At 49.5% G+C, this 18708-nt stretch overlaps 1 protein-coding gene across 1 annotated transcript in view; it reads left to right on the forward strand.

The window, feature by feature from the left end:
• The window catches only part of SLC2A5 (solute carrier family 2 member 5), a 32474-nt gene extending 19626 nt beyond the window's left edge, over nucleotides 1-12848 (forward strand). The window contains exons 4-12 of the mRNA XM_008068952.1: nucleotides 3734-3858; nucleotides 7547-7699; nucleotides 9366-9491; nucleotides 9574-9761; nucleotides 9854-9964; nucleotides 10659-10760; nucleotides 11400-11475; nucleotides 11852-11979; nucleotides 12068-12848. Of these exons, the coding sequence (XP_008067143.1) occupies nucleotides 3734-3858; nucleotides 7547-7699; nucleotides 9366-9491; nucleotides 9574-9761; nucleotides 9854-9964; nucleotides 10659-10760; nucleotides 11400-11475; nucleotides 11852-11979; nucleotides 12068-12268 (1210 nt within the window). The 3' untranslated portion in view covers nucleotides 12269-12848. The remainder of the gene's footprint in view (nucleotides 1-3733; nucleotides 3859-7546; nucleotides 7700-9365; nucleotides 9492-9573; nucleotides 9762-9853; nucleotides 9965-10658; nucleotides 10761-11399; nucleotides 11476-11851; nucleotides 11980-12067) is intronic.
• The last annotated feature ends 5860 nt before the right edge of the window (nucleotides 12849-18708 follow it).

An 18708-nucleotide genomic window follows, 5' to 3' on the forward strand; every position in this document is an offset into this window, starting at 1 on the left:
ACAGGTGTGCGCTCCCACACCCGGCTAATTTTTGATTTATTGTAGAGATGAGGTCTCACCAAGTTGCCTAGGCGGGTCTCGAACCCACGGGCTCAGGCAATCCACTCACCTCAGCCTCCCAAAGGCGTAGGATTACAGGCTGAGCCACTGAGCCCGGCTTAACTTCTTCATTAGATGTCTTTTGCAAATATTTTCTGCCCATCCATAACTTGTCTTTTCATTCTCTCGGCAATGTCTTCTGCAGAGCAGAAATTTTTAGTTTTAATGAAGACCAGCATATCAATTCCTGTTTTTGCAATAAAACTGATTTTTATCGTGATGTATTCCTGCCATAAAATTCTCTACAGGCAATACACCATTTTATTGCTTGGGAGGGACCTGGTCCCTTAAAATGTCCATGGGCTCCTTGATATGCCATGGGTTCAGGTCTCTAGTTCTTTCTTTGTGTAGTTGACCTACTATTTTGAGAGGATCGTGTTAAAAATGTCAAACTAAAATTGTCAGTTTCTCTATCTCTCACTGCAGTTTGATCAATTCAGTGTATCATATGTACTTCGAGGCTGTGTTAGAAGCCTCTATGCTTACAATAGTTATATCCTACTTGCTGTTGTTTCTTTGAGTTCTTTATAATGTATATAACATCTCTTCGTGTTTTATGATGTTTTTGTCTCAAAGTATATTTTGTCAGTTATTAAGACTATTGCCCAACTTCCCTTTTTGACTACATGGGCCTCTTAATTTTATATTTTTGAACTCTCCATATGTTATTCATTTTAAGTATCAGTTATTTCTTTCATGGATAGTGCCTTTGGTGTTATATCTAAAAAGCCATCCCCAAGCCCAAGGCAACCAGATTTTCTCCTGTGCTGTCTTCTAAGAGTTTCACAGTTTTGCATTTTACATTTAGGTCTGTGATCCATTTTGAGTTAATGTTTGGGAGGGGTGTAAGGTCTGTGTCTAGATTCATTTTTTTGCATGTGGGCGTTCAGTTGTTTCAGCACCATTTCTTGAAAAGACTATCTTTTCTCCATTGTCTTGCCTTTGTTCCATTGTATAGGTTTGTGCAAAAGTAATTTTGGTTTTTGCATTGTTGATATTTGCCATGTGGCATTGGAATACATTCTTAAATAAGTATGATCATGTTATACATCATGTTAATGCGCATTTCTCGCTTTATGTATTTTACTAATGACTTATTACTTGCTGTTTATTTTATATTTATTTGAAACTATGGAAATGGTGTCAGGCGAAAAGCAAATTCGAGTGATTTTCTTATTTGAGTTCACAATGGGTCGTAAAGCAGCAGAGACAACTCACAACATCAATAACGCATTTGGTCCAGGAACTGTTAACTACAATGCAGGGGTGGTGGTTCAAGTTTTGCAAAGCAGACAAGAGCCTTCAAGGCGAGGAGCATAGTGGCTGGCCATTGGAAGTTGACAAGGACCCATTGAGAGCAATCATCGAAGCTGATCTTCTCACAACTACACAAGAAGTTGCAAGAGAACTCAACTTCGACCATTCTATGGTCAATCAGCACTTGAAGCAAACTGGAAAGGTGAAAAGTTCAATAAATGGCTGCCTCACGAGCTGAATGAAAATCAACAACAAAGTGTCGTCTTCTCTTATTCTATGCAACAACAAACCATCTCTCAATTGGATTGTGACATGCAACAAATAGTGAATTGTGTACAACAACCAGCGATGACCAGCTCCATGGCTGGACCGAGAGGAAGCGCCAAAGCACTTCCCAAAGCCAAACTTGCGACAAACAAGGTCATGGCCACTGTCTGGTGGTCTGCTGCTGGTCTGATCCCCGGCAACTTTCTGAATCCTGGCGAAACCATGTCATCTGAGAAGGATGCTCAGCACATCGATGAGATGCCCCGAAAACTGCAATACCTGCAGCTGGCATGGGTCAGCAGAAAGGACTCAATTCTCCATGACAACGCCCACCTGCACGTTGCACAACCAAAGCTTCAAAAGTTGAACGAATGGGGCTATGAAGTTTCGCCTCATCCTCCACATTCACCTGACCTCTTGCCATCCGACTACCACTTCTATAAGCATCCCAGCGACTTTTTGCAGGGACAACGCTTCCACAACCAGCAGATGCAGAAAATGCATCCAAGAGTTCATCAAAACCCAAAGCATGGATTTTTATGCTACAGGAATAAACAAACTTATTTCTCATTGGTAAAAATGTGTTAATTGTAATGGTTCCTATTTTGATTAATAAAAAATGTGTTTGAGTCTAGTTATAATGATTTAAAATTCACTGTCCAAAAATCACAATTACTTTTGCACCAAGCATAAAGGATCAGTTGACTTTATTTATGTAGGTCTGTTTCTGGGCTCTCTATTCTGTTCCACTTATCTGCTTTTGTCTATTTTTCACCACTACCACACTGTCTTGATTACCGTAGCTTTCTAGTCAGTCTTGAGGTCAGATAGTGTTTGGACTCCCCATTTTATGACACTAAGTATTGTAAATGTTTTGTAGTCTCGCTCTCATTCTGTTGTCGAAGCTGTGCTTTTTGTACATGAGCACTCTTGCATGTGGCAGATTTTTCATGTGTTTTGGTGTGGTGGGCTCTAGCATTGTGGAGCCAGCGTCAGTGGCACTGTCGTGAGGGTCTCCATTGGGAGGGTCTCCATCGTGAGGGTTGGAGAGATTCTCCAGAGGGTTTGCCACCAGAAAAATTTGCCTTTGCTTCTGTCTGGCTCTCCAGGGCCCAAGTCTACCTCTGGCCTGTTCTTGACTCAAATGGGAATGCTTTTTAGGTTTTGCTAAGTATGAAGTTTGCTATAGGTTTTTAGTAGATTCCCTTTATCAATTTAAAGAAGTTTCTCAATTTATACTCTGTTAAGATTGTTATTTTAATAATGGTATTACATTTTATTGACATCTTTTGCTGCTTGAGACAATCCTATCTTTCCCCTCAATATAGTCTTTAATTAATATGGTGAAATATATTGGAAGTTTTTTTATACATTGTTGAATTTAAGTCTGCTAATATTTCATTTAGGATTTTGGCATCTGTAGTGACATAGGTGAGGCTGGTTTATATTTTATTTTCTTCTCTGTTTTTCTTTTTTTTTTTTTATTTGGAGTCTCACTCTGTCACTCAGGCTGGAGTGCCGTGGCATGCTCACGGCTACCACAGCCTTGACCTGCTGTGTCAGGTGATCCTTCTGCCTCAGCCTCCCAAGTAGCTGAAACTACAGGCATGTGCCACCACTCCTGGCTAATTTTTTGGATTTATTGTAGAGACAAGCTGTCTCACCACGTTTCCCAGGCTGGTCTTGAACTCGTGGGCTCAAGTAATCCTCTCGCCTCCACCTCCCAAAGTGCCAGGATTACAGGCGTGAGCCACCGCGCCTAGCTATGTTCTTCTAATGTCCTTACCCAGGACAATTTTAGGTTTGGATTTAAAGATGACACTGAGATTATAAATCTACTAATGACTTTTAAAAACCTACTAGATTTGAATATGGAGCCCTTTCCCTCTGTCCTCACCAGTGATGCCCTCTGGGTCATTTCCTTTGCTCCACACAGATAATATTTCCACACCAGGCCAAGCACTTGACCTGTAATCAGTCTCGGGCCCCACAACTGGAAAGCCCAGAGCCATAACGGGTGGCGCCAGCACGGAGTGGACGCCCCAGGAAGGCCTGTTGGATGAATGAGTGAATTCCTAAGCCCAACTCACTGGTACTTTGTCCTCTGCAGAAAAGGGGCCTTGCTGTTCAACAATATATTCTCCATTGTGCCTGCGATCATGATGGGATTCAGCAAAGTCGCCAGGTCCTTTGAGCTTATAATCGTTTCCAGACTTTTGGTGGGAATATGTGCAGGTAAACAATGTGACGCTGTATTCCCCTTCTGTTAGGACCCTCAAGGAGGAGAAAGGCGGGCTCCCAGGGAGCTGGCCCAGCTGGGGTCTCTGAAGCACACAGGTTCAAGCTGTCCCTGTACCGCTCCTGTGACCTCAATGCTTGAGCCTCTGCACTGCTCTCGTGCATGGGCTGTGGGTCGATCTTTACTGTGCTGTTTTCTGCCCAGAAAACCGTTCTTTGAAAGACTGAGGCCGGGCACAGTGGCTCACGCCTATAATCCCAGCACTTTGGGAGGCTGAGGTGCTGAGGTGAGAGGATTCCCTGAGCCCACAGGTTTGAGACCAACCTGGGCAACTCGGCGAGACCTCATCTCTACAATATATCCAAAAAAGTAGCTGGGCACGGTGACGTGTGCCTATAGTTTCAGCAACTTGGAAGACTGAGGCGGAAGGATCACCTGAGCTTAGCAGTTCGAGGCTGCAGTGGCCACGAGTGACAGAGTGATACTCCAACACACACACACACACACACACACACACAAAGACTGAAATATAGAATCTTAAGCTGGGAAGGCTTCTGTTAATCCAGTCCTCCATCTCAATACTGCAGTTTGCCACAAGTTATCAAGTGGTGATATCTGTTTAGTGAGCAACATTTTCTTTTTAAAAATAGAACAGCTTGGCATGGTGGCATGCACCTGTAGTCCCAGCTACTGGAGAGGCTGTGTTGGGAAGATTACTTGAGCCCTGGAGTTGGAGACCAGCATGGGCAACATAGCCAGATCTCCTCTCAAAACAAATTAATACTTTTTTTTAGTTGGAGTCTCACTCTGTCACCCAGACTGGAGTGCAGTGGCATACTCACGGCCATCACAGCCTCGACCTACTGGGCTCAGGTGATCCTTCCACCCCAGCCTTCCAAGTAAGCGGAAACTACAGGCATGCACCACCATGTCCAGCTAATTTTTTGGTTTGTTATAGAGGCAAGGTTTCACTAAGTTTCCCAGGCTGGTCTTGAACCTGTGGGCTCAGGCAATCCTTTTGCCTCTGCCTCCCAAAGTGCTGGGATTACAGGTGTGAGCCACCATACCCAGCAATAAATACAATTTTAAAATATAAATAAATAGAATAGACTGTCATATGTAGTAAGGATAAGGACTGTCTTTTGAAACTTTTCTTTCAGTTATTTATCTGTATACGTATGGGAGAACCAAATTGAGATATAAAATGTATTTCTGTGTTTTTTACCATGGGTTGCAGTCAAAAAATGTTGAGAAACTATCTAATGTACGAATCCCTCTACTAGACAGGGATTAACAGTGCTACCTTTCAAGTTTTACAGGACAGTTTAAAGTTTACAAAGGGCTTCATGAGACCTGGTTCATTTGTGCCTTAAATGGCCAGCTGTGGAAGAAGAGCTCTCAACTATGGAACTCTCAGCTAGTCTGCACAGGCCACCCGACCGCTTCCCCACACCTGTTGCCCAGGCTGCACTATGGTAGTTTTAGAAAATGCTCCCACAATGGCTCCAAACTACAGCGAGACAAAGTTAGAGCCACGCGCGTGGCTGTCCCCTGAGTTGGCATCCTCAATAGGCAGTGTTTCCCAGGGCCAGACAGGGACAGGTGTCGGGGGTGCAAACTCTGAGGGCCCTGCAGGTGCAGGGTGGGCACTTGAGTGCGTACGTCCTGAAATGTGTGCCCTAGGTGCCTCCCCCAACCTAGTCACAGTGCTGACATTCCGAGGAACTCTCCTTTGCTTCTTCCAGATGCAGGGATGGGGACCAGTGATAATTTGGCTGGATGTCGACAAACCCCTCAGCCAAAGTTAGTTGGCAGTGACAACTAACTGTGAGGACAAGTGAGGAGAGGATGTGAGCGGTTTCCTGAGTAGAAGTTACCTCACGCCAAGGCGAGACAGTTGGGCCCAGGGCACATGTCACTTAGAGCTTGACTTTCCCTGGGAGCACTTGGACGAGCCTCTGCCATCTTGGCCGGATGTGGCCAGCTCTGCCTTTGCATTTTCCCTGGAGAGAGCTCAGTTTTTTGAAAACTAGATGATTCCTAGAAGTTGTCAGCAGTAGCCAGGAGCATGGGCTCGTGCCTGTCATCTCAGTACTTTGGGAGGCAGACACGAGAGGATTACCTGAGCCCACAGGTTCGAGACCAGCCTGGGCAACTTGGTGAGACCTCGTTTCTACAATGAACCAAAAAATTAGCCGGGCATGGTGGTGCATGCCTATAGTTCCAGCTTACTTGGAAGGCTGAGGTGGAAGGATCACCTAAACCCAGCAGGTCAAAGCTGTGGTGGCCGTGAATGTGCCACTGCATTCCAGCCTGGGTGACACGGTGAGACTCCTACTCATAAAAAAAAAAAAAAAAAAAAGGAAGTTGTCAGCAGTGAGCAGGTTCAGTCACCTTTCTTTTGGCAATCAACAATTCAGAATTGACCCCAACAGAGAAATATTCAGCTTCAAGAGATAAAAATCACAGTTAAAAACCCCAACCTTCACTGTTAAGTGCCATGACTTGAAGTCAATGCTTCTCATACTTTTGGTTGGGAAACCCCTCTGCACACTTAAAAAGACTGAGGGCTCCAAAGAGCTTTGGCCATGTGGGTTACATCGATCAATATTTACTGTATTAGAAATGGCAACTGAGAGATAGATATAGTGACAAAAAAAAATTTTTAGAATATGCCTGTTACATGTTTTTATAAAAATAACTATATTTTCTAATACAAAAAAATCTAGTGAGAAGAGGGATATACTTTTACATGTTTTCAAATCTCTGTACTGCCTGGCTTAGTCGAAAGCTGGATTCTCATGCCTGCTTCTGTGTTCAGTCAGCCGTGACATCACATGGCAGGTGACCCCTGGCAATCTCCACCATGTTTCCAAGAGAGAACGAGAATGAAAGGGGAACACATCTCTGGGTTATTATGAAGACAGTTTGGATCTCACAGCTACCCCTCAAGGGTCTCAGGAACCCCCGGGTCCTCAGGGCACAGTCTGAGAGCACTAGCCATCGAGGGTGTCATGCATTTGCAGCCAGTTTTTTCAAACGCCTCCTGAAAGTCAGTGGCGTGTGTCATCAAGCCACCTGCTTTAGACACTCATCATGAAACTGCCCATGTTACCGTGAACCACACAGTCCACACTGAAAGTGGAGCACACAGCTGCTCTGGCAAACCGGGTGCCAAGATAAATCTTCCACGATGCTCACAGTTCATTGCTTTGTTATTTGTCAACTTCTTGGCAAGAACATGGAAATTATTCACTGGCTCTAAGTCGTTCAAACTTTTTTTTTTTTTGAGTCGGAGTCTCACTCTGTCGCCTAGGATGAAGTGCAGTGGCATGCTCACGGCCATCGCGACCTTGACCTGCTGGGCTCAGGCGATTCTTCCACCTCAACCTTCCAAGTAGCAGGGAACACAGTCTACTTTTCTTTTTTTTTAATTGTAGAGACGAGGTCTCGCCAAGTTGCTCAGGCTGGTCTCAAACCCCTGGACTCAGGCAATCCTCTCACCTCTGCCTCCCAAAGTGCTGGGATTACAGGTGTGAGCCACCGTGCCCAACTCTTTTGCATTTTCAAGAGTTCTGGCCCAAATCATGTGATCGCTAAGTAAGACTAAATCTGCTTGAAGACATAGCTTGTCCCTGCCAGACTGATTTTTCCTGATGGTGTTTTCATTTCTCCCCCTCCCAGGCCTGTCTTCCAACGTGGTCCCCATGTACTTGGGGGAGCTGGCCCCTAAGAACCTGAGGGGGGCCCTCGGGTTGGTACCCCAGCTCTTCATCACCGTGGGCATCCTCGTGGCCCAGCTCTTTGGTTTTCGGAACGTTCTCGCCAATGACAACGGTGAGGCAGGACGGCTTGGGACTCCCCCAGGCTCTTCTCAGCGCCCCCCTCCTGCTCCAGCACCCCAGCCACAGAACAGGGCCTTGCTGCGGGCCGGACTTTTCTTTCTAATGGGTTGTCTCCCTGGGGTCCCACACTGCCTGAGCCCACAGGTCTGTTTGGCACACAGTAGGGCTTGGGCGAGCACACGGTGCCAGACTGGCCAATGTTTTCTTGACCCTCTCAGGAGGTGGGTGAGGCGGCTTTAAGTGCTTTGCCTCTCTTGGCCTGCTCAGTGGCTGCCCACACAGAGGCCTGTGGCATAGCCATGTCAGCCACCACCGTATCAGGCTCTGAGCTTAGGGCGTCCCTGGCACCAATTCACAGGAGCCTCCCAGCAACGGGCTGCCTGGGGCTCTGTGAGTGGCCCACTTCACAAACCAGAGAGGGAAGCCCCCAGAAAGGGAAACCCCGAGAGTGACTTGCCCCAGGGTGAGTGGTAGGTACCTCCCAGTCCCTGCTCCCGACTCCCCAATAGAGCCCGTGGCCTGGCACATGGTGGGCACCTGGTAACACGAAACTGGCTTTGTTTTTGCATGAACTCTTCTCTCTTTGTCTTGGGTCTCAAACCTCTGAGAAGAAAAGCCCCCATTCATTATCACACCAGCCAAAACACAGAAAATGCCTATTGTGGGCCAAATGCCAAGTCTTGATATTCGTTTGTTTATTCTTCTAAATAGCCCCGCAAAGTCTGTGATAGGATTACACCCGTTTTACAGATGCAGAGAGGAGGCACACAGAGATTAGAGACCTAGTCCAAGGTCTCACTCGGACACACGCCCAGCAGCACGGCCTAGTCTGTGTTTAGGTGCCTTTCCATCACTCCTGCTTGCATTCAGGACCCCTACGTCGAAGTGCCACACCGGCCTTAGGAGCTGGGGCCAGAAGAGACTCAGCTGGGCTCCTGTCTCAGGGAGTTTCCACAGAGGGCTCAGAGCCACATGCAGGGCCCACGCACTTGTGAGCGCCGGGCTGTGTGCCATTTCCTTGCTTCTGCCTCGGTTTCACATTGGCAGCTAGAGGGTTAATGTGACACATTTCTGAACTTGATGTAACAGGATTCCATTGTGTGGATGACCACATTGAACTTCAGGCTTGTTAGATGTGACTACTTTGTGAACACAGTGCAGCTCCTGTGTCCACATGGAACGAACGGATGTGGTCTCCGGTCTTGCTTCCTACCATCCGCTGCTGTGGCCATGCCAGTTCAGGGTCCTGGTGGCCTCGAGCTTCCCTGGCACAGAGCTGGCAGTGGACCAGCGGGCTCAGTCTGCGTGTGCCCAGCTCCTCTCGCCCCCTCCAGGCTGTCCTCCGAAGGACCCTGTGTGTCCCACCGCGACAGGTGCAGGCTTCGCATTTGTCCCCTGTCTCGCCAGCACTTGGTGTTGTCAGACGTTTCCATTTTGCCCACCTGGCCGGTGTGCGGTGGCCGGCCGTCACTCAGCCGTGCTGTATGCTTCCTGAGTGTCCCTCCCCGTGAGGTGCTGTCTTAGGTGCTGGGGACAGGGCAGGGAAGCAGCGTCTCTGTCTCAGGGAGCCTGTGTCCCCACTCGGGGAACGGAACAGAGAGTGGGTGCTGGGCGGGGTGGGGCGGGGGTCCCTCGTCTGAGCTCACTCCTCCCTCCAGGCTGGCCAGTGCTCCTGGGGCTGACCGGAGTCCCCGCAGCCCTGCAGCTGTTCCTGCTGCCCTTCTTCCCCGAGAGCCCCCGGTACCTGCTGGTGCAAAGGAGAGACGAGGCTGGGGCCAAGAAAGGTAGCGCGGGCCGAGGGCGGGGCAGCCTCTGACTCTGCGCCTGGAGCCCTGGCCCGACGGCCTCTGCCTCGCCCTCCCTCAGCTCTGAGGACGCTGCGCGGCCAGGACACAGTGGACGTGGAGCTGGAGGAGATCCGGAGGGAGGACGAGGCGGAGCGGGCCGCGGGCTTCATCTCGGTGCTGAAGCTGCTCAGGATGAGGTCTCTGCGCTGGCAGCTCATCTCCATCGTCGTCCTCATGGGAGGCCAGCAGCTGTCGGGAGTGAACGCGGTACTGCGGCCGTGGGCTGGGGGGGGGGCATCTGGGCGCAGAGGGCGCCTCCTCCCCCCAGCTGCCACCCAGCCCGCGCGGTTGCCTTCCAGATCTACTACTACGCAGACTCCATCTACCAAAGTGCCGGCGTGAAAAAGGACTACATCCAGTACGTGACGGCCGGTACTGGGGCCGTCAACGTGGTGATGACCATCTGCGCCGTGAGTGTCCCCAGGAGATGAGGCCCTGCTGGTCATCAAGGATGAAGGGACGCCTCAGGCATGGGGGAGGTTCTGAGCGAGGAAGGACGGAGCCCAAGGTGGCCACACACCCCTCGAGCCCCCAGGCTTCAGCCTCCGGGCTCTCCTGAGAGGGCAGCCTACAGTCCCCCAGACGGAGGCCCAGCCCTGCCCCAGAACTGTTCCAGTGACTCACATCTGGGGCTGCCGAGCTGTGCAGGGTCTGGGGCCACAGCCTGGCAGGAAGCAGGGAGCCCCTAGGCTGGGCAGTGTGGTGGCCTGAGTACCCAGAGTGAGGCCAGCTCTGGTTGGGAGCCAGGCCTCCGTCCGGGCGGCCTCTCTTGAAGTGGACCCAGTGGTTGTAGCAATTCTAAAATCTAATTAGGGGCTGCAGAAGGCCCTAGAAGTGGAGTCTCATTCAAGCAGGGACAGCTGGGGCCCCAGACACAGCCAGACTTCCCCGCTGGCTGCCCAAGGTCATGTCCCGCACACATAAGTGAGTGTGAATGTGCCTGTGCATGCACACGGGCAGGTACATGGGCGAGCACAACGCATGTGGCCACCCAGGCCTCCCCACAGCTGCCCCACGGAAGGCGCTGGAGGGACAGGTCGCAGGACATAACGCCCCGGGTCCAGCTTCTGAGCCTCCCTGCCCCCCGCCCCACCCCCTCTGCAGGTGTTCGTGGTGGAGCTCTTGGGAAGGAGACTTCTGCTGCTGGGGGGCTTTGCCCTTTGCTTCATGGCCTGCTGCGTGCTCACAGCAGCGCTGTCACTGCAGGTGAGGACGGCCAGCATCCAAGGCACCAGAGCTGTGCTGGGAAGGAGATCAGTGCACTCTCTCCTGCGCCCCACCAGTATTAAAAGGAAAAGGGAACCGGGCTCGTGGCTCAGTCTGTAATCCCAAGCCTTTGGGAGGCTGAGGTGAGTGGATTGCCTGAGCCCGCGGGTTCGAGACCCGCCTGGGCAACTTGGCGAGCCCTCATCTCTACAATAAATCAAAAAATTAGCCGGGTGTGGTAGCGCGCACCTGTAGCTCCAGTTACTTGGAAGTCTGAGGCGGAAGGATTGCCGGAGCCCAGCAGGTCAGTGGCCAGGAGCGGCCACTGCACTTCAGTCTGGGTGACAGAGTGAGACTCCAACTCAAAAAAAAAGCAAAATTAAATTAAAAAAGGAAAAGGGGTCAGAATGTGTTGTTTTAGCAAATACAGTCAGCAGACGTCTGGGGACCACGTGTCCCCCAGAGCCCACAACCCACTTTCGGCTGGCTTTCTAGGGGCTCATCACAATGGCCCTGCTGAGGGAGAAGCTGAGAGCCGACCTGGGCAGACGGGCTGCCTCTCTGGGGACTGAGGTTCTGAGGTCCCACCCCAGCTTGTCCTTGTCGTGCCAGGTGTGAACAGCTGTTTTCTCCCCACAGGACACAATATCTTGGATGCCCTACATCAGCATCATCTGTGTCATTGCCTACGTCATAGGACACGCCCTCGGGCCCAGTATGTACCCAAAGCCCGTCTCAAGCTTTCACTGCCACCCAACTGTCCCAGACACTCCTGGCTCGAGCACCTTGAAGAGGCTCCAGGCAGGACCTGGAGAAAAGGGCTTCTCGCCCCTCATGCTGTTGCAGGGGTGGGAGAAGCCTAATTAGAGAGAAAACAATAGCATGGTGGTATAAGCTGGACAATGCAACCTGTGGTCACCCACTGCTTTGAGGGACGTGGCCAGCCACTGTCCTTGGGGCTGGCCATCCTCACACACCGCCTTTGGCCTCTGCACTGCCACCCCGTGAGCCCAGACGTCCCGGGGACTTGCTACTTGCCAGGCCTGGGCCCGGCACTCGCTCTGCCCTAAGGGAGGTGATGTCCTCCGCAGGTCCCATCCCGGCTCTGCTTGTCACCGAGATCTTCCTGCAGTCTTCGCGGCCAGCCGCCTTCATGGTGGGGGGCAGCGTGCACTGGCTGTCCAACTTCACCATGGGCTTGATCTTCCCATTCATTCAGGTGAGTGGGACCGGGACCCGAACTCCCCAGGTGCCCCTGCAGGAGGGCAAGCCTCTTCCCACGCGCCTCACCTAACCCCTTCCCACAGAAGGGCCTGGGCGCCTACAGCTTCATTGTGTTTGCGGTGATCTGTCTCCTCACCACCATCTACGTCTTCATGGTTATCCCTGAGACCAAGGCCAAGACGTTCATGGAGATCAATCAGATCTTCACCAAGATGAATAAGGTGGCAGAAGCCCGCCCCGCAAAAGAGGAACTGAGAGATCGCCCACCCGTCAATTTGGATTAATAACTCAGGATACTCGGCGGGTCATCATGGGTCTGCCCCCTCTGACCATTTTCTGACTTCTTGTTGTCTGTGAATACCCGGGAATAAGACAACTCTGGTGTGAAATGAAGGCCTAATCTCCGGCCTCCCTGTTGCCCAACAGATTTCTGTGCTGTTCTCGAAGCCGGGAAGTTTCTCCATGTTGGTCCACACCAGAGCCAAGTGAACAGCTATTCCCCCATCTTTCTGGGCTAGCCATTGTGTGGCTCCTGGTAACACAGACTTTATAACTAAAATGGTTACTATGGTGGCGAGATGTCAGGAGTCAAATTTTGCCAGAGAAATGAACTTTTCTCTGTGGCCCACAGGGTCCTCTGGACCACAGGCATTTGTACAGAACCAAATTCATCCTCTTATCAGATCCCTCCCCAGAAACACCTGTCTTAGGAGGTGTGATGTCGGAAATAATAATATCTGGATAGCTGGGGAACTGGTCTCCATGGCAACATTCAGTGAGTCAGAATGATTTATCCTAAATTGTATTGCTGGTGGGAAATGAAATTGCTTCTGTACAGTCAATAAAACAAATCCAATCACTTTTCACCTAGGTGTGCTTCTTTTCTGTAAATGGGCAGGAGGCAGGAGGGGTTCCCTGCTCCTCCAGGCAGGGTGGCTGTGCTGGCTGGCTCCTTGAGAGGAAGGGTTTGGCCGGTTTTATTTATCTCTGAATCCCCAGTGCCTAGAACAGGGCACAACCTTGGGGGTGGGAGAGGACCTGGACAACATCGAGTAAAAGAAGAGGCAAAGAGAGAGATGAGGGGGTGGCAAAGTTGTGGGTTTTTACATTTAAGATTGAGGAAGATGTCACATGAACTCAGGTATGCAGTAATTTTTTTTTTTTTTTTTTTGAGTTGGAGTTTCACTCTGTCGCCCAGACTGGAGTGCAGTGGCCGCTCCCAGCCACCGTAGCCCCAACCTGCTGGGCTCAGGTGATCTTTCCACCTCAACCTTCCAAGTAGCTGCAACTATAGACAGGCACCACCACACCTTACTAATTTTTTTATTTATTGTTGAGACGAGGTCTCACCAAGTTGCCCAAGCTAGTCTCGAACCCCTGGAGTCAGGAAATCTTCTTGCCTCCCCCTCTTAAAGTGCTGGGATTACACACAGACCTTCTGGGTTCAGGTGATCCTGCCCAACCCTCCAGAGTAACTAGGACTACAGGCGTGTGCCACCATGTCTGGCTAATTTTTGCTATGTTGCCCAGGCTGTTCTTGAACTCCTGGGCTCAAGCAATCCTCCCACCCCAGTCTCCCAAATTGCTAGGATTACAAGCACGAGTCCCCACTCCTGGTCAATGTGTCTAGTGAATATTGAGAGATCCTGAAAGTGAGACTGTGGGAAGGGGAATGGAGAAGAAGTGGGTGTCTCCCCAAAAATGGAGAACAGGAGGCTTTTCTTAGAGCCATGAATAAAGGTGTCTGTGTGTGAGTGTATGTATATGTAAAGATGGCATGTACAAAAATATGGAGAAAACCTTGAAAGGAAAGTGCTGAATGGTTTGTGGCAGGAAGTGGGTCTTCTCCCAAGAGTTGGGAGGCAGAAGCTGGAGGCTGGGCAAGACAAAAGTGGGACATGAGAGCACCTTTTGTGGGTGTTTAATTGGGATTCCACAGGCAAGGAACTAAACAACTCACTGGCAATGAGTTAAACAATGAGCCTAGAGGAAGTAAATAGTATAACATTGTGGTTGAACCATCTTTGACCTTCAGGGGACACAGAAGCAGGCAAAGGTGAAAGCACTCAGAGCTGAGGAGAAACCAGGTTTAGAGTATCAGAATTCAAGGGACTACAGTACCTCTAACACAGGGGAGGTTATAGAGTTTATGATTCTGGATATCTACTCCCTGAATTCAAACCTTGATTCTGTCACTTGGTAATTGTGCAATTTGGGTGAGTTATTTGGCTCTTCTGTATTTCAGTTTTTCTCTTCTATTGAACTGTTGATAATAATAAATGTCTCACATGACTGTGTGGGCATTAAGTGACTTTTTGTGTGTATCATGTTTAGATCAGTGGCATATATTAAGTACTCTTAGGTATCTTTAAGTGCTTAGGAGTGAGCACTAATCTTGAGGACAAATAAAAACAGAAGTAAGACAGAGTGAGAGACCACTGTGTGTGTGTATCTGGGATTGAACAGTCCAGAAAACGAATGGCAGATGGTGAGAGCCACCTCACAGCTGGAGTGGGAATTTACAGAGAAGCAAGGGGAGGAAGTCTACAATGATCCGTAGAGTTGTAGAGTAGACTTGGAGACCTTGGCATGAACTTGTGTGCAGCTTAGTATAAATTCAGTTGGCTCCATGTGGAAATATTTATAAGATACAACATGGATTAGTAAAGTACAGCAAGAGGAGATGGGTATGGAAGTATAGAAGGGAGGGGGTTAGGAAAAACAGTAGGATTTCCCAAGTTGAGGACGATGATTAGTAGGATGATGATTATGCTGCAAATACAGTGGCAGAATGGATATTCCAGATGAGAGACACGGAGGTGTTTAGGGGTGTTCCACATAATTTGGTCTGAAAGCAAAGCCAGAAGGACATGGAGGCTGTGCTAGAATCTGCAGGTCCCATGAGCCAAGCTGAGTCGAGCTTGATCTTCAAGATAATCCTCACACGGCTGATTACTAGTGCAACCTCTTGGGAAAACAGTGTGGTGATTTCTAAAAGAACTAGACATTGACCTTCCATATGACCCAGCAATCCCCCTACTGGGAATATATCCAGAGGAACCCAAATCATTCTACAAAAAAGATACCTGCACACACATGTTTATTACAACACTATTCACAATAGCAAAAATATGGAACTATCTGTGCTGCCCATCGAAACTGGAGTGGATAAAAAAAATGTGGCACATATACACAATGGAATATTATGCAGCCACAAAGAAGGACAAACATATGGACTTTGCAGCATCTTGGATGGATTTAGAGTCTATCATACTCAGTGATCTGTCAAGAAACAAAGAACAGAGTACCACATGTTCTCACTCATAAGCGGACCCTGAACATTTACCATAATACTATAAGAAAGGGATTGGCAGTAGAGGGATACTACCAGGGTGGGGATGGGGGGGTGGGTCACGACATCAATGTGGGTACCTGATCTCAAACTAGGCAAAGTGGAGACCAAAGGGAGGCCCAAACTTTACCTGTATGATGACTACTTGTATATCTAAACCTGAATTGTACCCCACATCTTTAAAATAAAATTAAGAAAAATAAAAATAAAAAAAAGATAATCATGATCACCGAGTTTCAGGGAGCACCTGGCAGTGACATGGAGAGGGCAGTACTAGGGCAGGGAGATGAGCTGGTACGAGAGAGCAGCCCAGCAAAGCCAGCAGTGGTGAGGGCCGAATGTGAAGGTACACTTGGCGATTCAGTAGGCTCTGGGGACCACTCGGCCATCATGGTACAGACTCTGGCGTTCCTGCCAGGTTCATAGCATGGACCAGTGAAGAATGGTCTGGGGAGCTGGCTGGCGGGTTTTGGGAGAAGGTCCTATAAATTGTGGACATGTTGAGAGGGAGGAGCTCATGGGGCATGCAAAAGGTGTCTAGAGGAAAGTTGGCATTGGCTCTGGAGGAAAGTTGGCATTGGCTCTAAGTTTTGGGGAACCACATATCTGTCAGCACCTACCATGTGTCGGGGCCTGTTCCTGGTCCTGTTCCAGGCCCTGAGGCCACGGCAGTGAAGAAAACCACAGTCCTGAAGTGAGAGGTGCTACTGCACCTATTAAGAAAGAGGTTCATCTTAATAGTTTAATAGGTTCACCTACTGAGAACCTATTAAGAAAAATAGGTTAGCCTAGGGGGAGGCAGGTGGGGGACTGCTATTCTTCTAGGGGAGTGATGGAAAGCTGCCTGAGAGAGGAAGGGAGCCTGACCTGACAGCAGATGCAAATGTCCTGAGGTGGGGAGGGCAGGCCATGGTTCACGGAATGACAGGAGGCTGTGGTGGTGTTGGAGCAGAAAGGCGGATGGGAAGGAGGAAGAAAGAAGAGGAGGGAGGAAGGAGATGCCGTCCACACAGGAGGCACGGGGAGCATCGGAGATCCTATCCTGAATGTGGCAGGAAGCCACTGACTGATTTGAAATCAGATCCTGATCTGGTCTGCAATTTAAAGAATCATTCCAGCTCTCCCGGAGAAGACTCTGGGGGAGCCCAAGAGGGAGTAAGAAAATCAGGTCCTTTCCAAAAGATTCAAGGGCAGGTTAAAGCCCCACGTGTGTAAGATTGTCCCAGGGTGCACACTGAGGGGATAAAAGATGGGAGCTGGGCCTGATTTGCTGGTGTGCGCACTTTGAGAGGCCAAGGCCGGAGAGTTGCTTGTGGCCAGGAGTTCACAACCAGCCTGGGCAGCATAGCAAGCCTCTGTCTACACACACACACACACACACACACACACACACACAAAATTGTAAATTAGGCTGGGAGTAATGGCTCGTGCCTGTAATTCTAGCACTTTGGAGGCTGAGACGGGAGGATCACTTGAGGCCAGGATTTTGAGATCAGCCTGGACAACACAGTGAGATTCCATCTCTACCAAAACTTTAACAATTAGCTGAGCCTGTTGGTGCATGCCTGTAGTCCCAGCTATTCAAGAGGCTGAGGTGAGAGGATCGCTTAAGCCAGGAGTCTGAGGCTGTAGTGAGCTATGATTATAATGCTGAACTCCATCCTGGGAGATTGAGCCAGACCCTGTGTCTAAAAAAATAACTAAAGTGAGAGACAGCACACCATCCAACAAGGGACCCAGAAATGTGGGCAGAGAGGACTGAGCCACCAGCTCTGCCATTTGCTGGGACCAGAAAAGGAGTCCCCTCGCATTCAATAACCCAGAGTCCCCAGGGAGAGGTACTCGGGGGAGGCAGGGGCAGCAGGTAGACTGCTGGGGCAAGGACCACAACTGAGGTAGAGAGGGAAGCTCAGGGGCTCTGGTTCTGTTCTCCTTCCGTCCTCCCTGTGCCCTTCCTCTGTGTGTGTCTGTTTTATCACTTGCGTAACAGGTGCACATATACGACTTATAAAAATTAGTATGCATATAAGGGAGGTTTGTAGGCAAAGCTTTCTTACGATGGGGAGGCACAAGTGAAAAAGTGTGGAGCCTGTAGGAGCCGAGGGGGCTGCAAAGATAAGCAAAGGCCCAGGAGAAATGACACTGTGGGAGAATCAGGCACCGTCAGGAGGTGGGCCGTCCCTGGGCTGGGATCAAGCGGGTGAGAGGAAGGTGAAGAGGATGCCGGCCCATTTGCTCACCACTGTATGCAACAGGGACTGGCACCAAGGAGGGGCTCAAGAAATGTTTTTTTGAATAACATGTCGTGGCAGGGAGGATTTCAGATGGTAAGGCAGAGCAGGGAAGAGAAGAAGTGGGAGGAGTTGCCAGCTCCCTGTGAAATATTCATAACCCAGATTAGCCCATTGGAAGACAGGTTTGACCTGTGGCTTCCACACTTCCGGATTATCTCTGGCTGCCTGCTTTCTAGTTTGCAAATAAGAATGTTAAAAAAAAACAAAAAAAAACGACTGGGCATGGTAGCCCATGCCTGTAATCCCAGCACTTTGGGAAGCTGAGGCAAGAGGCTTGAGCCCAGGAGTTTGAGACCAACCTGGGCAACCTGGCAAGACCTCATCTCTACCAAAAATTAAAAATAAGCCAGGCATGGTGGCACATGGCTATAGTCCCAGCTACTCAAGAGACTGAGGCAGAAGGATCACCTGAGCCCAAGAGGTCGAGGCTGTGGTAAACTGTGATCTTGCCACTGCATTCCAGCCTGGGCGACAGCTAGACTCTGACTCAAAAAACAAAAGTTGGCTGGGCGTGGTGGCTCATGCCTGTAATCCCAGCACATTGGGAGACAGAGGCAAGCAGATTGCCTGAGCCTAAGGGTTTGAGACCAGCCTGGGCAACTTGGCAAGACCTTGTCTCTACAATAAATAAAAAAATTAGCCGGGCATGGTGGTGCACGCCTGTAGTTCCAGCTACTTGGAAGGCTGAAGCAGAAGGATGGCATGAGCCCAACAGGTCGTGGCTGTGGTGGCCATGAGCATGCCACTGCCCTCCAACCTGGGTGATAGAGTGAGACTCTGACTCAAAAAGTAAAATAAAAATAAATAAAAATACAAAATTCCATCAACAACCAAGATGAGAAAAAGGCATAAAAGAAAGGTCATTTTACTACCCAGGAAGGACATAATCACAGAATAAATGTCAGTCCTTCAAGTTAAATAGATTTTCCTTTGTAAAACCTCACTCCAGCCGGGCTCGGTGGCTCAGCCTGTAATCCCACGCCTTTGGGAGGCTGAGGTGAGTGGATTGCCTGAGCCCGTGGGTTCGAGACCCGCCTGGGCAACTTGGCGAGACCTCATCTCTACAATAAATCAAAAA

The sequence above is a fragment of the Carlito syrichta genome, unplaced genomic scaffold (assembly GCF_000164805.1).
Source record: "Carlito syrichta isolate Samal-C Ts95f unplaced genomic scaffold, Tarsius_syrichta-2.0.1 Scaffold311703, whole genome shotgun sequence".
In the NCBI taxonomy this organism is placed as follows: domain Eukaryota; kingdom Metazoa; phylum Chordata; class Mammalia; order Primates; family Tarsiidae; genus Carlito; species Carlito syrichta.